This window comes from Lineus longissimus, chromosome 11 (genome assembly GCF_910592395.1).
Source record: "Lineus longissimus chromosome 11, tnLinLong1.2, whole genome shotgun sequence".
Taxonomy (NCBI): Eukaryota; Metazoa; Nemertea; class Pilidiophora; order Heteronemertea; family Lineidae; genus Lineus; species Lineus longissimus.
In genome coordinates, this window is record NC_088318.1 from 10,300,270 (window position 1) to 10,324,002 (window position 23,733).

A 23,733-nucleotide genomic window follows, 5' to 3' on the forward strand; every position below is an offset into this window, starting at 1 on the left:
ACACTGGCAAAGTTGTGTTGATAATGTGACTTATTCTGCAATTGAGAGTACATTTTTGCCTAAACGTTCACATTTGGAATATTCTGAGGATATTTTGCTATGGACTGATGTCTCAAAGGATGAAAAGATGGGGAAAATGCAGAGTAAACACGGTAAGAAATGCAGTGTTTACAATGAAAATCCGCATTGAAGTTCCGTGTGCTACACATGTGCTATGGGGATACAGTGTAGTGGGTTACCACTACTGATCTAGCAATACACGCTGTCAGATAAAAAGCATGTGTTTTTGTGTATAAATTCTACATGCTGTCTTGTGCTTTGAAGTGTATTTCTATATCACGATTATGTGTTGTTGTTGTTTTTGCTATAATAAAGGTTATCATTGCTTTGATCTTTTTGCTTAAACAGTGGCCTTGATATGATGACATTGTGACATTTTAACCACTTTGAAAATGAAACCTTGTGTTGATTTTCAAATGGACTGTCTATTTATTGAGAAGGAAATGCATGTTAATATAGGGGTTAATTTCAGCTTTCATTGTAATTAGTATTATTTTGATTAATGTCAAAAGACCTAATATCTCCACATCGTGTGATCATTGCTGTTTACCAATGTATTTGTACGTCATGAGTTATTTCCAATAAAATGTGGTCGATAATTTGGTGAAAAAGGTATAATATGAACTCCGAAGTTACAGGATTGACTGAAGAGCTCGATGGTGTTGCCAGTTGATAGGGGCTTCAAGCATACTGTCTACTGATATAAAATGATGACATGCCTCACCGACCAACGTTAATGTTTTTCAAAGTATGAAAACAACCTAATATATAAGGTGCCACCACTGTGCAACTATTACTTGCCTGGATATTGGTAGAAGATGTTACTTTTGACCAGTATATTGTTGTCTTTCGTGACAGATGTATATTCCCTTTTGAATTTTAATTTCTACAGTATTTCCGGCTTATGATCATTCTGATTGACGCTTCGTATGTTGATTTAACTTTCGTATTAATTGTTTTCTATTGTTTTCCTTTATTTGCATATGTGCTGCTGCCTTGTAACTTACTTGTTTGGCCTCTGCTCTGTGTCGACAACCAACAGTCTACCACCGTGCGAGAGAGGCTCCCGAAGGTAAGAGCATCAAAACGTGATTCTTACACTCAGTTTGTAACTAACTCTGCTGCTGTATGCAACATTACATACGCTACCCAGTACCAGTAGTTATTTCACAGGTATTCTGAATACTTAGGCGATGATCCCAGAACACCAGTCTAACTAATTGGCATTCATCTGAAGACCTATATATGCAAAATAACAAGCAAGTTGCTTCAAACCGGAAAGTTGCAAACTGAAAAAGAAAAGTCCTCTTATATATTTAATTGTCATGTATGATAGTCTTTATTTAATCTTGATGACATTGATAACTTGGATAGAATTCTAGAAATGAGACTGTCTTCCTTGGTTATTTGAGATCCAAGAAGGTCAATTTGACACCTTTATTTTTTTACCTCAGAAAGTGTGGATCAGCTGACTGGTGCTCCTCTTGTTATGTGAACAGGTAGATATCAAAAGTTTGTTGGAGAGATGTTCGCACTCATATTATTCTGACCTGAAAATGAGCCAAATTCGAAATTATCTGCAGACCTTTATTGTTCAATTTCCTTCGCTATCAAATCAATGTGAATTCATTTCTGCACTTTCTTCACCTTGGGTTATTCATTTCATATTCATTCAAGTCTAAACTGAGCTGAAGGGGTTAAACAAAGTCTTTCTCGTGTGTCTGTATAACCGGATAGTATATAATCCCGTTATTTACTTTGCAATTTGAACTTTATTCTACATTTGCTGCCAAAAGGGTTAATACACCCCAGAGAATCAAAATCCTGATCTCCTGGCATTACGTGTCAAATCCTGGTTCCGAGTCACCTCGTATTCCTGAATTCCGAGTCCCTGGATGGTGCGTCCAGGAAAACGGCGCTCCTGCTATAAGGTTCTGATTCAACTTATGCATTTGGATCTGGGCATCTTGGGGAACACGATCGTTGAAGTTTCACATTAAAGGTTCCGTCGGATAGGCTGCAATAAGTGAAAAGCTTTTGTTGTTAATGCTTGCTTTATGATCTTTGCTTCGTCACGTCGCCCCAAGTAGAGATCTGGTGCTTGAAGTCAGTCCTTTATAGCAGGCCCAGTAGCTCTTGGTCCAAATGGGCGCGACAGTTTATGCTACCATATTTAGGAATGCCGTAGAAGAGCCATTTTTACAAGGAAACCATCGAGGGACTCGGAATATAGGAATACCAGATGACTTGGAACCTGGACTTGGCACATATTGCCCAGAGTTCAGGATTTTGATTCTCTCAGAATGCAATAGATAGAAACATTATCTAGCTGATTTCAGTATTGCACTACTAGCTGGTGATGCTGACAATGCTTCATTGTACTCTCAGTGAGGCTCATATCTTTTCAATTTGAGTTGCTTCCTTTTCCTCCCATTCAATTTTTGAAAATTTTAATTCAAATTGTTCTTAATTTTGGGTGTTTTATGTTCCATACCAACAGACCTTTAGGAATGGGTTTTGGAAGCCATGTTTAAAGGTTATCGAACCAATGTGCTTTTGGTTAGGGGCCATCCAATAACAAGAGTGGGTTAAAGAAACCACTCTTAGTTTTCCTGTCGTAGAACATAAAGCTTGGGTCCCATTCAATGACAAGAGTGGGTTTTAAAGATCGATCTAATGTTTCCAAACCATTGTGGTAGAACTTGAAGCTTGGGTGCCATCCAATGACAAGAGTGTGTTAAAGAGGCAATCCCAAGGTTTCCAGACCATTGTGTTGGAAGCTTGGATGAAACACACGACAAGAGTGAGTTGAGAAGGTTTTCATACCATTGCGCTAGAAGCTTTGGATGGCACGCAATGACTAGAGATAAAGAATCCATTCTAAGGGGCAGTATTCTCCACTGGGTTTTCTCAAGGTAGGGTGATACCCTTAATTTTCATTTTACCAGTGTGCAACACAAGGTAGGGTGGCCAGCAATTTGATGTAGGGTGGCCGTATAGGAACCCTCTACAAAGTTCTGGAGCAAGGTAGGGTGGCTCTTCCAAGGTAGGGTGGTAAGCTGCCAAGGTAGCATGCGCCACCCCGACAAATAGCCTTGTGGAGAACACTGAAGGGGTCCTGCAGACCACTGTGTTGGAAGCTTGGATGCCACACAATTACAAGAGTGAATTAAAGAAGCCTTTCTAAGGTTTCATACCATTGTGTTGGAGTGTACACAGTGACAGAGTGGGTTTAGAAGTCATTCTAAGGTTTCATACCATTACCAATGTGCTGGAAGCAAAGTGGATGCCACGCAATGACAAGAGTGAGTTAAAGAAGCCTTTCTAAGGTTTCATATCATTGTGTTGGAAGCTTGGATGCTACACAGTGACAGAGTGGGTTTAGAAGTCATTCTAAGGTTTCATACCAAGGTGCTAGAAGCAAAGTGGATGCCACGCAATGACAAGAGTGAGTTAAAGAAGCCGTTCTAAGGTTTGCAGACCAAGGGTGGGTGGGTTTAGAAGATTTAGAAACCGTTCTAAGGTTTCATACCATTTTGCTAGAAGCTTTGGATGCCACACAATAACAAAGGGTTAAAGAAGCCATTCTTAGGTTTCCAGACGCTTATGCTAGAAGCTTGGGACGCCACACAAAATGACAATATAATTCATGAAAGGCTTCAGTGCAGTCTGCATCCTCATTGTAAAGAATTAAGGGATGGATTTGCCTGCAATACATACATGTATAACAAAGTCACTGTTTTTTGGAATTATGGAATGTATGATATTATTCAGATACACGGCACTGCAGTGAGTTCCCACTTCCAAACAGCAATGTGTAAATAAATTACATGTAACTCCCCTTCAGTAAGCACTGTCAAAGTGCCCATTTTCTTTGATAAATGATACTCAGATTGTGAAATATACATGATAATATAATTCCGACAGATCAATTTGGCAGATTCCTTTGATGTATCAGTTCTGCATAAATGAGTTATTTGCTTTCATCCATTTTTCATATATTGTCCATTTGTACTGCAATCAATGATTGAGTTGTTGGGGTGTTGACTGGTTTGCCGAAATATTATCTTAATATTTTATGAAAAAAAATAGGCATGTAATCGTCTAAACTGTTGAAAAATCGATTACCAATAGAATATGCGGCATTGAAGATGTTGAAAAACTTGGTGTTTGGTGTAAATATAAGTGTCTCTTTCAAATTGTTTATTTTTATGCTTTCTGAGGCCACGCCAATTATTTATCTGAATGGCAGATCCCTCCCACATTGATTTTGTCACTTCGGGAATAAAACGAGTTTTTACCTGCTTGAATGCTGTAGATCAAATAGCGACAATGAAAAATGAAAATAACCGATCTTGATTTAATATTTTTTAGAAGCAAGTTTTAAATCAGGCTGTATGAAAGTTTAAAGTTACAGGTTTTTGATGAGATACAGTGTCTTTTAGTACTAATTACATGACTCTTCTTTCAAGTTTTATTTTTATCCCCCCCCCCCCTACAATATGTTCTGATAACAGAGTATACTATATCCTTTTTTGGCAAATCTGCCTGCATTTCAGATATAGTGATTGAGGCTCTAGGAAAATTCGTCTCCGGAAAATTCGTCCCCGGAAAATTCGTCCCCGGAAAATTCGTCCCCGAGGAAAATTTCGTCCCCGGAAAATATGTCCACTAGGATAATTCATCCCTGGGAAATTCGTCCTCGAAGATAATTCGTGCCCGGAAAATTAAACAAAAGTTGAAAGTTTCTGACATTACTTTCTAGTAATAACTACTACTTACTACTTTCGACTTTTCGCATTCATTATATCTCTCTTTACTACCCTACTATACTAGCTAGTTACCTACTCCACTCTTTTCATAGTAGGTAAAGGTAGGCAGGCGAAATAATTCTTCTTTTTTCAAATAAGTATTTTTACTGGTCAGAATAAAAGAAAAGCTCTAAATTCTTCAATAAAATATTTCGCCTGCCTACTTCTACCTACTATAAAAATAGTGGGGTAGGTAACTAGCTAGTATGGTAGTAAAGAGAGGTGTTACACTGAATGAGAAAAATCGAAAGTAGTAGTTATTACTACAGTCCATTCGACAAGACTTAAGAGTCTTAGAAAGTAAAGTCAGAAACTTTCAACTTTGTAAAATATTCTGGGGACGAATTATCCTCGGGGACGAACTTTCCAGGGACGAATTATCCTCGGGGACAAATTTTCCGGGGACGAATCATCCTCGGGGACGAATTTTCCGGGGACGAATTATCCGGGGACGAATTTTCCGGGGACAAATTATCCGGGGACGAATTTTCCTGCAACCAGTGATTGGTGAAGCCTATGACATGTATGATTACAGTAGCAACGTCATGATGTGGAATTTTTAGATTGTGACGAACAGAGCTCAGTCACTGCCAGTCCTTCCTTACCCATTGAGACGTTCATGTCATTGACTTGGCTTCTTGGGGAGAGGCACCCTGAGAAATTGTTGCTCTTTGACAAAAAGGGGAAGGGAGGGCATGCACCATGTGCACCCACTCCCCAATCAGTGACTTGCTTGTTGCAAGGAAGTTTACTAATGGACAGCAGTGGCATGAAACTGTGTACATAGATTTTTCCAAAAATCTCTTTCATTGCCTGTCCCCGATTGTCCCTTTGATTGATTTTGTTTCTGACCTCATAAATTTTGTCTCTTTTGAGATGAAGTTCATAACTATGAAAAGTCAGTATTTAGATACTCCAACTGTGTCACTCACAAGTTCTTGTATGCTTGCAATTCGTCATGATAATGTACTTTTATCACAAGTCCCCAGGCTCCTTTTCAATTGGTTATTGACCTCAGAGGCTACCTAAAACCACATGATTTAGCCCAAAAGTTACCTGTGATGAAACAATTTCTTGAGACAGTGACAGGATATCAACAACACCATGAGAATCAGAATAAAGCATCAAAGCTTTGGGTGTTTTATGTTCCATACCCACAGACCTTTAGGAATGGGTTTTGGAAGCCATGTTTGAAGGTTATCCAACCATTGTGCTTTAGGTTAGGGGCCATCCAATGACAACCCACTCTTGTCAAGAGTGGGTTAAAGAAGCCACTCTAAGTTTTGGTAGAACATAAAGCTTGGGTCCCATTCAATGACAAGAGTGGGTTAAAGATCCATCCTAATGTTTCCAAACCATTGTGGTAGAACCTGAAGCTTGGGTGCCATCCAATGACCAGAGTGGGTTAACCTGGATGCCACACAAGGTTTTCAAGAGTTAAGAAGCCGTTGGTGCCGAAGACAGCACAAAGGCATCTGTGCGGTTTGCGGCAGGCCTTGTACACTTCCACATTTGAATATTTTATGCGAATTTGACCTGCCATTGTTGTGTCATCAATGAACTACACACCTGTTCGAGTTTTTACCTGAGTTAAGTCCGTTTGATCGCCATATAAAAGGCGGCTTTTTGACAACATGAACACACTTCTGCCAAGATTTCTGAACTTCACCCTTCTTTACGTGTGCTCAAGTATAAGAGTTGAGATGATTCTGATGATGAACTGGTACCAGTAGGCAACCGGATGTCGGATCAGACATAAAGCTAGTAAAGGGGGCATGGAATCATGGTAAATCGGCATTTAAATACAGTTTTTTGTGCCAACTTCCATTTTCTCATTTACCATGTTTACTGCTGTTTTCGGCATGTTCAATCATTACTTGTGCACCATCTAGAAAAATAGGCTTTTGTTCCCTAAAATATGCCTGAACTGTGGGGAAAATACTTATGGCAAAATTTAGGGTTGGCAGGCCTGGGCGGAGGTAACGGAGGCAACACCGCTGGAAGTTCAGTTGCATCTCTGCTGGTTACTCTCGGATCGCAGAGACTAAAACCTCTAGTCTGCAAGTGCAAGGCGCTTTCCCCCTCCCCCTGCTTGAAGCGTTTGTCTCCTTGAGGTGGTTGTTCAATCAAGCTGCTTTATTCGGTTTAGCGAAGTTAATGCACCTGTCTAAGGTGAGATTGAAATCGCCCTTGAGATATGGAAACATTTACAAATAATATATCCAGTGTTAACCTTTACAAACACTATTTAAACACAGTGTCATGAATTTCATATGAGACCAAAGAATGCTTTTAGCAACTCCATGATGATCAGTTCATGCAAATATTTATTTGAGACAAATCTATTTGCAATTGGAATCTTTGAGTGGCGATGATATGGTTGGCTTGTGTGCCAAAGTTGAGCTTGAGCCTCTTTCAACTTAAGAATGCAAGAAGTTTCTGTGCCTTTTGAAGGAAACTGAAATTTTGTTGCCAGTTCATCTGAAAGAGCCAAATCTGCTGTCATGCTGAGAAGTGTGCTTTTAGGATTTGGGAATCATCCCTTTAATTGGCTTTGGGATCCTCTTTCTCCATTATGAAGTGCCTGTGCAGCATTATTTTTGCACCATGCTCAAAGAGCCCAAAATTCCTTTTTTTATCTCTTTAAAGCTATTGAGGGCATTTGACTTACTGTAAACACAGAAATACTTGTTGCGATATCGTGTACTTTAAAAAAAGAAGCATTTTGGAAACCCTGCAACAGTACATGTACATGTAATTACAATTAGATTTCTTTTCGCAGCAAGATGATTTTCTGTGCATGTTGTAGGAAACCGGTGGTTTCAAATGAGTGACTGCATCACAGGATGACTGTCAAAGTTGGACTAGAACTTGTCATTTCGGTCTCCGATGAGTGACTGCATCACAGGATGACTGTCAAAGTTGCACTAGAACTTGTCATTCACTCACATCACTTGACAAAACCATGCATGCCCGAGTGACAGCCAATGCCACGTAGTGACGATGTACTGGCTGGGTGCAGTGACCTTGGGAGGGGTACTGCTGTTCAAAGGCAAAAAACTGCCACCAGAAGTTGTCAAGCTGTCATCATTTTGAGGATGGTCATCACAATTGTGCCTCATGATCTTAGTTAGTTCCAAAGATTGGCTTTTGTTATCTACGTATGTAAATACAGATTTATGAAACTAGACAATCTCATTACACCATGTTATCATTCATTGTTCTTTATTACGCTTATAATGTCACAAAAGGTGTGGATTTATTGAAATCAAAGGCATAGATTACCTACTTTGAGGGGATTTTGCAGATATCATAAACCCTGTGTAGGCAATTGTGCAGCAAATATAGTTTGAAGTTTGGACCCACACTATTGCAAATGTCCAAAGCGGTACTTTCTAAAATGTAGCAAAGGCTACGCTATGGAATGTATACTACCAAAATGACACAAAGGATTAGGGCAAGGAACATTACCTGGTCAAAATCACAAATTTCCACCTTTTGGCACTTTCAGGTGGATATGTCCCCAATCCTCCCTCTGCTTGAGGAAACACATCGCATTTATTCGAGGTTGGGATGAAGGTTAATCAGTTAAACCAATCTATTAGTATCCCAACTCACAGTCACACTACATGTGTACTGTTCAACCTTTGGGAGGGGGGGTCAACATGACTAGATGAGTGGAAATGCCCAAATCTTCAAGACCAGCAAAGGAGTTCATCAGTGGCCGGTCAATAAGATATCTTGCTGACTCCATCAGAGACAGACCTATCAAGTCAATAATTGTAATGATTTGATGGATGCTGGCCTAACACCTTTCAAATCATCATCACTTTGATCACACGAGGGAGGTTTATTCGTACTCTATCTAGTGAAGGTAATTAATAGAGCTACAGAGTAAGTCGAAGGGATTGAAAGGGTTTTCGATAGTTGGCTTGTGAAGAAATTGGTGGGATGCGGACTTGAATATTGAAATATCTCAAAACATGGAAGTATTGCAGGTAAATTGTAAACTGAAGCATTGTTGTTGTGATGAAATTTTGTTACAGTGCACCTAGATAGTCGATTTCATACTTTCATTATTTATGTTTTGTTTTTTTCCAACTTTGCAGGAGAATGTCTCTTGGTGAATGCTAACATGACAGGGTCAAGGTCACCAACACCAACCGGGAAAGAACATATTTGGAAGCAACAAAACGCCACTGGATTTAACTTGGCTAATTATCAAAACTACAGATCGGTAAGTTGCAACTTCTGCTGAGCTTAGTAATAGTACACAATCAAATCAGGTGTAGGGTCCATGTACATTTTGTGTACATACATATCCGTGATTTAAAAAAAATTCAATGCTGCGATTTTCATCAAACTTTGCAGAAGAGTAGTCTGACTATATTATCTTGTCAATGTCTTAAGTGAATTTTAGAAAGTTCCAATGATTCTTAATTGTTTTATTAGCATTTTCATGAGACATGCCAGAATATGACATGATGCTGGGCTTTGTTTACTGCCTGTGAGAGAATATCTTTCCGACCCTGTAAAATCTAGAAAAGGAGTTCCTATTTCAAAAGCGACCTGAATCATGTTAGTTGATATCATTCAAAATCAAAAAAGCCTAAAATGATGTTTAAGGAATTGAACCCGAGGCGGAGGACCTTGGTTGAGTTACCAAGACACTCGAGGGTGGAGCTAAAATACAGTCCAAACCCGAGCCGACAGGCGAGGGTTTGGACGAAATTTTAGCTCCACCCGAGAGTGTCTTGGTAACTCAACCAAGGTCCGAAGCCGAGGGTTCAATTTCTATTCTAAAATACCTCAAACTTAAAAAGATAGGCCACGAAATAACTTGAATATGTGCGAATTTGGCAAATTCCATCCATCGCCTGCCCGGAGCGCCGGTAGCGCCGTTGTTTACATTATGTTACGGCAGCGCGTAAAGGAAGTCCGGATCGGCTCGCTCAAGTGACACTAAAATCCGCGCAAATGGGCTATTTGGAGCGTTTTTCTCAGCAAATATGTGTAGTGCTCATTAAAAAACTTAGGGTGGTTGATGCTTCCTTGGCTGATTTGTGTTTGAAGCAGTGTTTTGAGAGCCTCAAACTTCTGAAGTGAGCTGTGTGCATGGTTCCACATTTTAGTGCAACCCGAGGGAACTTTGGTAGAGCATCTTGGTTGCGTGTCCAAAACACTCCACTCTCAGAACGAGGCTTATGCATTTTCCATTTAAAAGTTGACTTTACGGTACCAAGGTATTTTAGAATTGCAAACCAAATAACTAACATTCTAGGCAGTATTTAGGCATGGCAGGGCTTTTTAAAAATTTCATCAAATTTCATCCCATGGTACCACTGAACAGTTAATAGTGATCTCAGCCCATTCAATATTGGCTCTTGCTCACAGCCATGACATTGCTAGCTTCAGTTATAAATAGCTTGACCATTGAAGCTGGACACTTGGGTTGGAAGAGACCTGCTGACTGGCAGCTGCAAATCATGCCCTCATCAGTTGTCAGAAATGTGAACCCTTCAAGGGGAATTCATTACAAATATTTATGAATGGAATGTGGAATTTCATATTTCATCCAGGATGTCCACCATCACATAGCAGGCCAGGTAAGAGAGGGTCATCATGATGGCTCTGTTTTACAATACATGTAATTGAAAATAGGGAATGTGATGGAGATGATGAAGGATACACAATATACAGGTAACACTAACCATACAGGTAACACTAACCATATACAGGTAACACTAACTATGTAACACTAACCATATACAAGTAACACTAACACGAGTCCAGCATGGATTCTTCATGAAATTCTGCGTTGTGTTCTCCCGGTGATCTTCTATAGGAGATGTCATGACGACCACCTGCTTTACTTTGTACCGATCCTATAATACGTTCAATCAATGTGAGTTTTTTTTAGAATAACAATCCAAAGGCCTATTATGGTGTATTTCGGATGATGATGCCAATTAGTGATGTTTTCTCAAAAAAAATTGTGAAGGGGTAGGTTGGTTCATGTTTTATTTGAAGATTTGGGCATATTCTGATAAAACTAATGTCTTTCAGTTGAAATATTTCATATAATATTTTATGCTATACCTTTATTCTCGGTTAACATTTAGGCCTACATAGTGTTGAGTCCAGTAAGAGGTTTTACAGGATGCGGTAATTCCCTCCTGAAGCAAAGAAACCCTTCAGAATACTTAGCACAAAGAAACCCCAACTATTCCTTACACCAGTTCCCACTTGATTATTTGGAATAGTTCATGGTTACCTTCCTAAGTATTCTCGGCAGTAATCCCAAACACTCTCACCAAAGCATACCTTTCTAACGTTGTTGTGGCTTAGGTTTACCCACCACTCTGTTTCTTGATTTCATCCTTGATATTCCTGGAGATGAAAGCATCCCGATACTTTTGATCTTGAGCCTTTCTAGGAATGCCTTGCTAGCAATTGCTACACCCGCTGTGCCGTTTAGTAGGATGGTGCCATTTGGCAAGTGTGGTATTTTCATTGGCAAGAAACTAACTATCTAATGGCCAACAATTATTGGTAGCACATGGCTCTGCTGTTGCTTTCACAGAAACAACCTACAGTTTGGATTAAGTCCAACTATTTCTTTGTCTAAAAACATATACCTTGGATGAGGAGAAGTATTTTACTTTCCTTCTGAAGTACTCTTCTTAACCATGGCTTTAAAGTTAATAAAAATATCAATTTCATTGCAGCGACCTGCTAATTTGCATTGTTTCAAAACATGTAAGCGGATACCATCAAGAGTTAGGACTCCTTATCCTAATAAATATCATTAGTTTAATGATGACCTTAGTCATAGCTGATTATGAAGGAGAGACGTTTTGCAGTCAGACCAGGTTGCTGATCCATATGATTGAGGTTTCAAGAAACCCAAGATTTACTAACCTTCCCTAGCCGAAGAATGTTCACTAGGCTGTTCATGAGGTTGTGTGTTTTTTTAATTGGTTTTCTTAGGTTAGTCTAACTGTTTCTTGGTTTAAAAAAAACATGTCAAAATGTGTAATGGACTTTTGAGTGAAGTAGAGATATTCTACTTTCATTCTGAAGTACTTTCAGTTGGTACAGCTTACACCTACAGGATAAAGATATATGGACTTCTATTACCTACCAAATATTATTTCTTGATCTAAAACAATAGAAAATGTACATTTAGATGAGTTAACCACTACATGGCCATGACTGAGTCTGAACTAGGCATGGTGCAGCAGCTGTCATTTGTTAAATTATCATTTTAAATGATTTGTTTGCTTGTGTTTAGGGCAGGTTACTTTGCATACTTGTTCATAAGGCTTTCTATAACTTTCGAAAATTGTCCAGTTCATTCATGTAAGTAAATAGTAAAGTTTGTTTATTATAGTGTCACCTCTAATGAAAGGGCCAGCCAGCTTTTGGCTTATGAGACACTCTTTACTTCCAAACTCCTCTCTCTAATGCCAGGCACCTGGCGAGAAGGCAGTTTGTACCCTTTATTTAACAAGCTGGTGGCTAACCAACCGGCCGCATCGGAAAGAGGTTACCAGTGGGCCTCGAACCTGCGACCTTCCGTTCATGAGGCGGACGACTTAACCACCAGGCCATCGAGATCGGTAAAACTTTTTTTAAAAGAACTAACATGCAAAATAAATTTAAATCATTGATATTCACGATAAAATTCAACTCCATGCATGACTATCTTTTCTGAATAGATAAAAAACGGAGACGAGTCAAAATGACTAATTTCTATCCATTCATTTTTTTCCAAGATGTGCCCTACAGAAGTTTTGACATGGCCTTTAGACCTGACACATCTGATAGGAGATCAATTACTCTTAAAAGGTTTTGTCCACATATCCAAAAATTGGTTTTTGAAGTTTTTGATCTGACAGTGCCTTTTTAAATTCGTTTCACAGGTCACATAACTTACATGAATGGCAATGCAAAGAGAGCATGCAAGCTTACTGAATCATTGGACATGGGGCTGAGAAATCATACCATGCAAATCCTGGAAATGTATCTTTGGCCATAGAAATATGTTTTATTGCTGGTGATACATGTCCTCAATATTGCTCTCTATGTATCGGTCCTTTTGATGGAAAATCTTAGCAAGTTGGTAATTTTTCTCTGTAACGGTCTGTTTGATGGGAAATCTTAGCTAAGTGGTCAATCATGATGAAATACTGACTCGATGAATAGTGCCAAATGAAAGGTTTGCCATTTTTCTGTTTGAAAACCATTATCTCAATCTGTGCAGCTTGTTGATCGTCGGTTTATTTCTGCATTGCAAAAATGGTGAAAAGGACCTGAATCTTACTGAATATGTACCCGCGGGAACAACTTTTTGGTGTCCAGGATCAACAAAAAGTGATGGTGGTTGTTATCAATAGAACTGACCTATCCTTCTTAAATCACTATTCAAAAGAAGAAGGAGAACGCTCGACGCAGTCCTGATAAACTCCTTGCATGCGCCAGTTCCACTTAGTTTCGAGATGCATGCAAGATATTTGACCTTGAACTTTATGATATGAAACTTTCTTAATCAGCATCAAACAATGCTAAATATTGCAGGTCGTCGGGACTTTAATCTCTCCCAAGGCCAAATAGATCCTTTATGAGGTGTAGATGTAGCAGAGAAAGTCATAAGAATGCCAATATCGGTGTCTAGTGATCCTGCGGGTGGTTAAACATCATTAAAATGTGACACCCAAACAACCAGCTCTCGGTCAGTCACGCCGGGTGATCATAAGCGCTCGTACACTGAGCCTACGACCACGATTTGTTCAGACCATGTCAATGTGAAAACGGCACAACACAAACACAGTCGAGCTGAACTGAATAGTCTACATATCCGGCAACAGTTAACCACAATTGTGGCACTTCGGGACAGCATTCAATCGGTTGGTGTCAATCACAACTGCGTTCAACTTTTACCAGGCTTTTATATCTAATTGAATGCTTTTATGCATGTTACAAGCTGGGGTCATACGGCCAACCTCTCTTGTTTGTTTTTTTCTCCTTTTTTCGAGGTGGTGTTATGGAATTACTGTCAATGGTTTTATGATACCAGCAGTTTCGGAGAGGACATAGCACAAATTTGATTAGGAACTGCAAATATTGCGCTGTCAGGTCTGAATGCATTAATGCCCCTCTGTCCTTGGTTGTGCAGAACTTTCCTGCCCAATGCTTATTGAGAAAGCCCTCATGGCTTTCTTGTGGTTATGCCGAATGCCACCTCTGTCATTGTTAATGCAGAATGTTCCTCCTGTCCATCTTTATGCAGAATGCCCCTTCCACTCTTGGTTATGCAGAATATCCCTTCTCTATCATTTAAGTTGCGTCATAGGCATAGCTGTGAATCATTCTTGCCTGTCATGAACCAATCTAATGATAGTGTCCCCATGTATCACAAATAATACAATTACGGTCCATGGTAATGGCTGCTGTGGTCGGGGTGCTCACACCTTGATGTTACTTATGATGATTAATCACTAACAATATGATTAATGGTATAGTTAATTAATACGATTATCCTTCATCAAATTCGACTGAGAAAATCGTCCTTTCTTGCAGTTCAGCTTTGGTATGACATAAAGGATGACATTGCAGATTCAACTGCCAACTCTGGATTTGAATTTTTCACAGATTGGTGATTGTATTTATTGGACATTTTGGACTTTCCAAAGCAGAAAGTGAAGTGAGTGATTTGAAAACTCCATTGATTAAATAAGAAAATCAAATTGTGTCTAGTTTCCACTGGTAAAGATCCAGTTCATTTGAGCCAGTTGGATCAAGAAAAGAACTTGCTGCATTGTGACCGAAGATGATTAGGTATATGTTGCCAGGCCGGAGACAGTGTTTATGGTAATATTCTCCTGGCACCCATCTCATTTGTGATGCCACGCAATTTACAAGTAGGGTTGAAAGTCCCACTGGTCCGCCGAGTGATATATATCCTGTCGATTTTATGGGGAAGATTATGCAAATGCATGCTCGGTCATAAAATGCTGTAAAACCAGTATTCCTTATTTAACAGCAGGTTGTAGAATAGGAAAAGGACTTGTCAGACAACACAAAAGAGACTTTTCTTTGAGACTTTTCTTACCGACCTCACATACGGAATATGAACATGTGTTATAAACGAAGTAGTTTAGAATCCTGTGATGTTCATGAAATTGTTGCTCTGGACTATGCTGTAGTTGGAGATGTGTTTGTGGCATGTGCAGCTAATTCGATTTAAGCTTGACAGCTGAATCTCAAGGTCATATCTTGATATCTTGTGAGGATATGCTGTATCAATAGATATTAAATGGCGGGTGCGTGGAAGTGCTCTGAGGAAAAAGTGGAAAATATTGATAAAAATCTAAATGAGGTACGTAGGCTTATAATATTCTGTGGAAGGTTTTTCAAAATATTTTTTGCTAGTGAATTTACAACACAAAAGTTCTTTCACAAGTTTAGCATAAGGATAAATGAGTCTTTGACCGCTGGATGTTGTTCAGTTTTCTTGATTACGAAAAAGTAGAAAGTTGTCAGTCTTCCAGCTTGAAGCTTTCTCACAAGCAAACTCCTATTTACCGTGGTGTAGGCCTATGTAAAATTGTCTTTGGCCATAACTCTTTATAACACTGTAATTTATACACTACAATTGGGAACAACAATTACCCAATTGTTTGTGGCTAATATTGTGCTCTGGTTGACCTGCGTAGGACCTGAAAACTTTGTGCACCCTTCAAATTTTCTTCATAGAAAATGAGCGGTTTCTTTGATTTTGACGAAAGTTAGCATGTGGACTTTGATCTGAACTCGGGTGTATTCTGATCCTTTCTTGTGGTAGGCAACTACCTCTAATTCTCAATAATTGAAACGTCAAAGCGTAGTTCTTTCTTGAATGGTTGAAGTGGGCAATATTGTGGTGGGCAAGGGCGTCCAACAGAGAGGGCTGGCCAACATATTGTCGGCAGGCCGTCTCAAGTAGACCCTTTGGTTTAATCTTCCACTTGAGTGGGATAGAAATAGTCACATTGTAAAGTGAGAAGGGTTGAAAGAAATACCAAAAGATGTGGTGTTCTATGACATTTGGGGTTGTCAAAATCAATTTTTAAAGGTGATTTTTGGAAGTGTTCTTCAGTTGGAATCTTTTCTGGGTTAGAGGGGTGTGTTGTTGGTATAGTTGAGTTGTAATGCTTCTATCACACACGTGTCCTTGATGTGGTGTGTTCATGTTGTTTTAAGGATTTCCTGCTGTAATATATAGATCTTTGACATGCACATATCTTAGAAGATATATAAATTTTGGTGGAATAAGTACATCATGCTTCTTCGATACATGTTGTTGATATCAAAGTGACTTGGAGATTAGGCCTATATTTCCTAAATGTGACATGAAATGACTGTTTTCACTGGCGTGGTAGTTTGACTGAAAATCCCACTTGATGAAATTTGTAGCAGAGATGCACATAACCAGCTTTGCAGAGTTTGGTGTTGCCCACAGCAAGGGGCTATTTTACTTCTGGAGAGTATGGAGAAGAATTCCTCCCTGCTTGAAAGTTCTACAAACGATGGTGACACAATTTGTACCAGAATTGAATATCCTCCTCTTGCACATTCTGCCCCTCAACCCCTTTATGCTCAACCCTGACTGCTGGTGTTTAATCAAAACTCACTTTGATGTGAACACTTTGATCTGTGCAGTCGACAAAGCTCTCAGGGAAACATCCTCGTAATTCTCAGGCAGTGGTTCGATTCGAAGCACCCGCAGCGGGTCCACCTCAGATTTCATTAGTCATGATCGCTAATTACGATAATCGTAGCGTGTTTTGTCTTTCCTGCCTCTGTTACTGTATCCAACAGATATTTTTCAACAATTTTGATTTTGCCTCGATCAGCCTTCGGATCTTCTCTTTAATTATTTACGATTTAAAAGCGAATGCCTAATGAGATGATGACTAATGATTGTCATCTTTAGCAGTTGATTAACAGCCGGCAAGAAAGACTGTGTTTATTGTCTTGCTAGTGGCTTCTGTATTGTGACAGCATCCCCTTAGGTTATTGTCACTATTTTAAGGCCATATTATCTGACTCAGTACAACAACACACAGAAGCATTTAAAGTAACATGCTGTTGGAGGCGTTTTGATAAAGTATTTTTTGTTTTGTACATTCTGAGTCATCTCTAAAGACAGAACCACTTTAGAGCAGTTTTTGGAAGTTTCTCAGCAAGTTTTGATTCTCATCAGGTAATTTCAGATCAGTTTGGAGGTTCCTATGTGAAAGTGCGCTTCAAAGCATGTCCCAAACCTTTCTGTCATGTTTCGAAGATGTTTCATGTAATGTCTCTGAAATGCATTCACTTATTCAGGGTAAGTTTCAACAGGTTGACCACTGCAAATACTCGACATTCACCGATCTAAAACCGCTTTATTTTACTACAGGAAAAATGAGAAATGGTCTAAGGTCGGTGAAACTAGAGTAAATTTTGGAAATTGCCAGACTAATGTCCCTCCAACTCAAATTGTCATTCTCAAATCAAAATAGGTTTGACAACTTGTGTTTCGTTAGAATGAAGCTGGTGAATCATTCCTGCTTTGCCAAGTCCTAAAATTTCCACCCTTGGTGCAACTGGGTCGAGTTTCTAAAGGGAAAGGACCAATCTTGTTTAAAATGTATGTAAATGTACCATCTTTATGGAGAAGCGAACACGAGCATGCCATTTACTGTATCTCCCATCATCGCTGTGCTGAAAGTCCTGTTGACCATGATACCAAGGTCCAACCACTCACCCGAACTCTCAAGAACTGAGGCATTCTTCTCCAATTAGCCCTTGGCTACGGATCACCATTGCAGCGCTATTTTTGTCGCAGAACAAATCAACTCCGAAGTCGGTGGACGAATGTCTGTAATCATGAGTACACCAGTGCATGAAATTTCCGCTCTTTCTGGTTCAGTGGACGCAATGACCCCAGGCTTTGGTTCTTCATCATACCCAGGTCTGCACAGCGATATTCATATTTGAACTACACTCCGATGTTTGGAAAAGTGTAAGGGGCAATTATCATAGGTAAAAGTGGCAAAGTATGACACCTTGCCGAGTAAAATTTGACTGTCTTGTCACATTATGTGACTCGATGAATCCTGGCTTCGGACCTTTATCTCACTGTTTTACTCAGCAATATTTGAACTCGATGCCAATATTTGACGTTGTGTGACATCACAAGGTGAAGGATCTATTGCGTCATACAGACCTATTTTTGGCGTATTTGGAGATGTCGTTCAGTGACACAGTGACTTCTGTCTTGGATTTAAATCGCGTGACAGCATTTTCACCAACTTGGCAGAGGTCTATTTTGACGCCAATATGTTTGGTCATGAAACAGCCCCGACTAGAACCAGGTAACCTCATAAAAAACATAAGATATTTTGATTATAATGTTGAGGCCTTTGCCTACTGCCAGACTACTAGGTTCGCTGCTGAACTGAAGGTTAAGAAGCATTTGATTGGGGATGCTTTAAGCCAAGGTTTCGCTTGATAAGAATATACTGCTGGCTCAGTCTAGTTAGGGTGAATGCAATACTTAATAAGCGGTAACTTCACTTACATGTAAACCTGTTGTATTCTCCTGCGAGTGTAAATTTGATCATCCCCTTGATAGTTTTTTTTCTTAATTAGAATTGTCGGTGAGATGGTACCACATTGACTTAGAATTTCCTTTCTATTGATGCATTAGTTTGTATTGTTTTCTCTTACTGATTGGTTAGTTGTTTTTATGTTGTTAGGTCAGAATCATCCTTGTGATGGAGCTCATCACATTATCACAGCATAGGCCTACACATGTGAGCTGGAACTCAGGTCACACACCAATTGTATTTAAAGCGAACTTCTTACCAGCAACACAATTCCCTTCCCACTCCCCAGACGGTATCAAAGCAACTGATGCATCATCAATTCATGCAGGAGTTTCTGAATGGAACCCTATTGCAGGCCCTATTGTCCACGTGTTCATCAGGGCAAGTCCAGCTAACTGATCTGCGCTGCACTTTTAAATAGGAAATGATAAGGTCCATTTTCACCGCCCGAGAAAATGTAAAATGTAGACAGAAACGTTGGTCGTACGAAATCCCCTTTAAAGGGGGTATAGGCAGCAGCAGAGGGGCTAATTTGGCCATCTTCAGGTGACTAATAAACACAGTAAGGGCCCTGGGTCAGATTCAGCACTAGATATATTCCTCGTACAGGCATGAATCATTTCAATGTACTGTGAGATGTGAGTGACCCCTATTGGTGACTTCATGTAACTTTATCTTGCCTGCCTAGCTGCTCTCTATTGTCCCTTTATCGCTGAAGCATAACAGTCATCGTCAGTGATAAGATATCAATTTGCACACTGAGACAAGATGTGTCCATGGCCAGTCTCATCCTGAGGGAATTAGGGGTTAATGTTCGCTTCCCTGGCCCTGCACACAAACCCCTGAGATATTCGCCCTCATTTGGTGAAGAAGCCAACGCAGAAGTAAGTGCGCCCAATCAGAGCGTCGCATACATTTGAGTCTAGGAATTTCAAAATCATTGCAGCAACGATATCCAAACTTGCATTCATTCTCCGGCCGAGATAGTGTGGTGAAGCAGTCCTACAATATGCTTAAATATTATTGGGTTACTGTGGCCAACATCATCATATTATGCATCTTGATACGGCCAGGATGATGATGTGATGGCCATCGCTTTATCTAATGAGCACTTGCTGATCTAACCCAGGTTTGGTTTAGATGCATTTGGTGGATTGGCAAGGGAATTTGTAATTGCTTTATCAACTCTGATGGTGGTCTTGAGCCATTTCATGTGCATGTTCCGCGCTTGACATAGACGAGGAAACATTGTTGCCATTTGTAGTAACATGGTGAAGGAATTCTGGATACAATCTCGATGAACACTGTACTACAAGACTATGCAGCTGGCATTCTGTCCAGTGGCAGGTCATATTCACCAGATTTTGCTATTCTCACCCGTACCATTTGTTGCACACACAAGGTTTAGCCAAATTTATCGGAAATGAACTGCAGGGTTCATGTCAGGTCATCTTGGTCAAATTCAGTGAAATGATCTGCACTATACTGTATATCAATGAACATGAATCTTAGACTTCTTGCTATGAAACTGAGAAAACCACCTGTAAATAAGATATCTCATGAATGAAAATTGTGTGATGTTTTTCATATGGTACAATATTTTGTTACTTTGGGAGGTACTGCTAATAGTACATTTGTGTTTAGAAACTATTGGTACTAACAGTACTGGTCATGTTGAAATGGTCACTTTGTAGCTGCACTTTGAAAGTCTCAAAACAATTCTGTGTAGACTGAGATAAAAGTCTGGATAATTGTATTCAGAGTTACCTGATATAAAACCCTGGTTCGTCAGGTTGATACATGGTGTTGTCCACACTAATGATATTTGCTACTACCAGCATTAGCAGATATTTTTAGCTCACCAGGTGAGCTTATGTCGTCACGTCCGTCAACAATGGTGGCATGTTAGCTCACTGTTGAGTCTAGTCTGTTGAATCTTTGAAAACCTTATTTTGTAAATATCTCATGGACGCTGATAGCTAGAACAATGAAATTTTTATTGTCAATACTTCTGATGAGACGAAATGACATAATGGACGGGTTTTTGATTTGACCTACTTTTGAAGGTCACAGAGGTCAAACTCTAAAATTTCAGCAAAGGTGGCATGTTTCGTCATTAATCGTCTCTTCAAATTTAATATGCAGACACCTATTGGGCATCTGTACATATTAACAAAATTCAGGTCAATGTGACCTACTTTTCAGGTGTAAGTAGATCAGGTCATAAAACTTAATGTTGGTCATTTATCAAGAAACCTTCACTGTATGATCTTCAAATTTGCATCATTGATTGATATGATCAAGCTTACATAGTACTTTTAAGCGTTTTAACCTTGACCTAGTTTCCAAGGTGAGAAAGGTCAAACTTTAATAATTTCACTGAAGGTGGTACGTTTCACTACTATTTGTCACAGATTCTTCAAATTTTATATATAGGGACTGGGCATCTGTGCAAGTTGACCCAATTTAGGTTAATTGTGACCTATTTTTGACCTAGTTATCAAGTTCACAGATATCAGACTCTAAAAGTGTCATTGATAGTGCCACATTTTGTCATATCAAAAAGTCAATTTAAGCTCCATGTCTCATTTCATCTGCCACTTAATCATTCCCAGGTGAGCACAATGTCCCCAGGACATTTCATTTACTCATTGAAGGGGGCTCCTGGTGGTCGTAAATTGGGATCCACATTTGGTTACTGGTAGGCTTACTTGAGACTGGGACAACATGGACAAAATTATAGTTGTGGCCTCACGAAAACAATGTGTCGATCCGAGCAATATTGAATTTCCCACATCATGCTGGGAGCAACTGGTGCAATATTGAATGTCAATACTCAAGAAAATGTGGGTTATTCGTAACCATTTTGTACCAATGGTATCGTGGCTGATTCAGAAAAAATGCTAAACTGACTGCAGCATGCCATCAGGCAATAAAATCTTCACAATATTAATGACCTTTCTAACTATCTCCATATCTCTATATCTACCTCATCACCATCAGGTTTGACAACTATTTGTTTCTCGGCCAACCAGTAGCATGTGAAAACTTCATAATTATATGTCCCAGCATACCAGGGCAATATCATATAATGGCCAATAACACAATTAGCTTCAATAGTGTTTGCATCCCGCGGCTTGTCTTTCATGTTGAGTTTCAATATATCTGATTGAACCATTGGTGTCAGGGCAATTGTTGCTGTATAGTCTGTCACCATATGAGAGGACGTCAGCAGTTGTATTTTATTGGAAGTTTTAAGAAGGTGGTGATCCGTCAAGTCGGACCTTGATGGAGGTTGATTGTTTGCTAGTAACACCCTACGACTTAAAAGAAGTAGCTTTGATGTTACCTTTCAATATATGTGACCCACCACAACAAAATGAGTTGCATGTCGCACAGATGATGAGCCTAAAATGACACCAGGAAATAATAGAAGAAATTGATGTTCTCAGATTTCACAAAAGGCAGACAACAGTGAAATGAACAACCAGTCAATCTCAACCTGTCAAGCTCGGAGCGGCATGCGACTCATTTCATGTGGTGGGTCACATATCCTATCAAAAAGTTGATGGTTTGTTGGCGCTTGTGTACGTATAGTCTGTCACAAAATCGAAGGAGGGCAATATTTCGAAAAAAGGTTGAAAACGGTTGAGCCATGACACAGCATATCAAAACAGAAATGTTGGGTATAGGTTGCTTACTTTACTTTCATATCGCATCCCTGTTGGCATAAGGCCCATTGTTGCCAAAATGAAAGGACAGCAGCATTTGGAAAAGGTCAAAAACAGTTTGTAGTTGGTAAGTGGCAATAACCCAACAAAACAGAGGAATGTGTAGCAGCTTGGTTCTTTGTAACACATAGCTAAAGAGATTTGCGAAATGAGATTGATACATGTAGATCGGAACCTTTCGGGGTCTTTGTCCTTTTTGTACTGTCTTTGAGTTTTTTGTAAGGTGGGGTTCAGTGCAATCATTGGAGATTTTTTGTTGCTGCCATCCTTTTTATGAAGACCCAGCATCAATAACACAGTGCATGAGGGTGATAGATTGTTTTGAACTGGTGAAGCCAGTGACCTAATGTTGTCATTCAAAGGTGTGATAAATTGTTTCGTACTGGTGGACACTGTCTGCAGTTTTGTGTCAAATTAGCTAATATTGTCACCCAAGTTGAATGCTAGACTAAAAAATGAGGCACCCATGGTACCAAAAAATCTGTTTCAGAATAGGTCACTTTGTTAGGTAATAGCGGGATATTTTCTTGTAAAGAAGTGCACCATTGGAATCACCAATGAATGCCAGGTTGTCATCAAGATGAAGATGGATCAGTTTGAACTCACCTTGTCTTGTGTCTGTCTGCTAAGAAACTGTTCGATTCTTGTTCAGGGTTTTCTTCTCATTCGGATTCAATTTAATTAAATGTTAATCTGCATTGTTGCAGATTTGTAAAACACCTATGTTAAGACTGATGAGACCTTGAGGGGCAAGTTTCAAGAAGTGAATAGTTGTAAGCCTGCCATGTCTGTAGTCGTGAATTTGATTTCGGTTGAACTGAGCCTTCTCATTTGCCAGAAAGGGATTGAGGGCAACTATCCAACGTTTTTCCTATGCATAATGTGGTGCTAATAATGTCCTATATATGGTAGACACAAGCTTGGTATTTTAGTAAATTATTTCGGCAAATTCATGTGACAATTCGATACTGAATTTAAATTTTGTAATATCCATTACAGGTAGATTCATAAATCAGTCAGATTATACACCACTGTGTTGTCATATTCAAAATTGTTTGAAATATTCAGCTTTGAAAGTGCTCTCTATTCTGTGACAGTTACATGCAATCACACAGCTATATATGACACCAAGCGTGGATTAAGCTAATCTATTCTTGATGACACCGAATTGGTGATCAATCCGATTTGCTTTTGGCGCAGCATTACACTGAGCACTTTTGAAAATCGAAGTAACATCTATTATTCTTTCTCATTGGACATGTTGGACTTGTCTGGTAAAAGCTGTGCAGGTCAGCTTGATGTGACACCGGTGTGCTTTGTATTTACCTTATCAATCAAAATTATCACTTTGTTAGGTCATTTCGGTAATCCCCTACTTAAAAGGTACCTGAGGAGTGTGTGTCATTTACCTCTCTATTACATGATACAACTGTAACAGGAGTGTGACATAAGTATATCTTATCAAACAGCCCATCACATCCTTAAAGCGAACTGGAA

The 23,733-nt window shown here is 39.4% G+C and overlaps 1 protein-coding gene across 1 annotated transcript in view; it reads left to right on the top strand.

Annotated features, from left to right (window-relative positions):
* Positions 1–23,733, top strand: part of LOC135495781 (protein naked cuticle homolog 2-like) — a 106,788-nt gene continuing 83,055 nt past the window's right edge. The window contains exons 1-3 of the mRNA XM_064784700.1: positions 1–152; positions 1,103–1,132; positions 8,981–9,108. Of these exons, the coding sequence (XP_064640770.1) occupies positions 128–152; positions 1,103–1,132; positions 8,981–9,108 (183 nt within the window). The 5' untranslated portion in view covers positions 1–127. The remainder of the gene's footprint in view (positions 153–1,102; positions 1,133–8,980; positions 9,109–23,733) is intronic.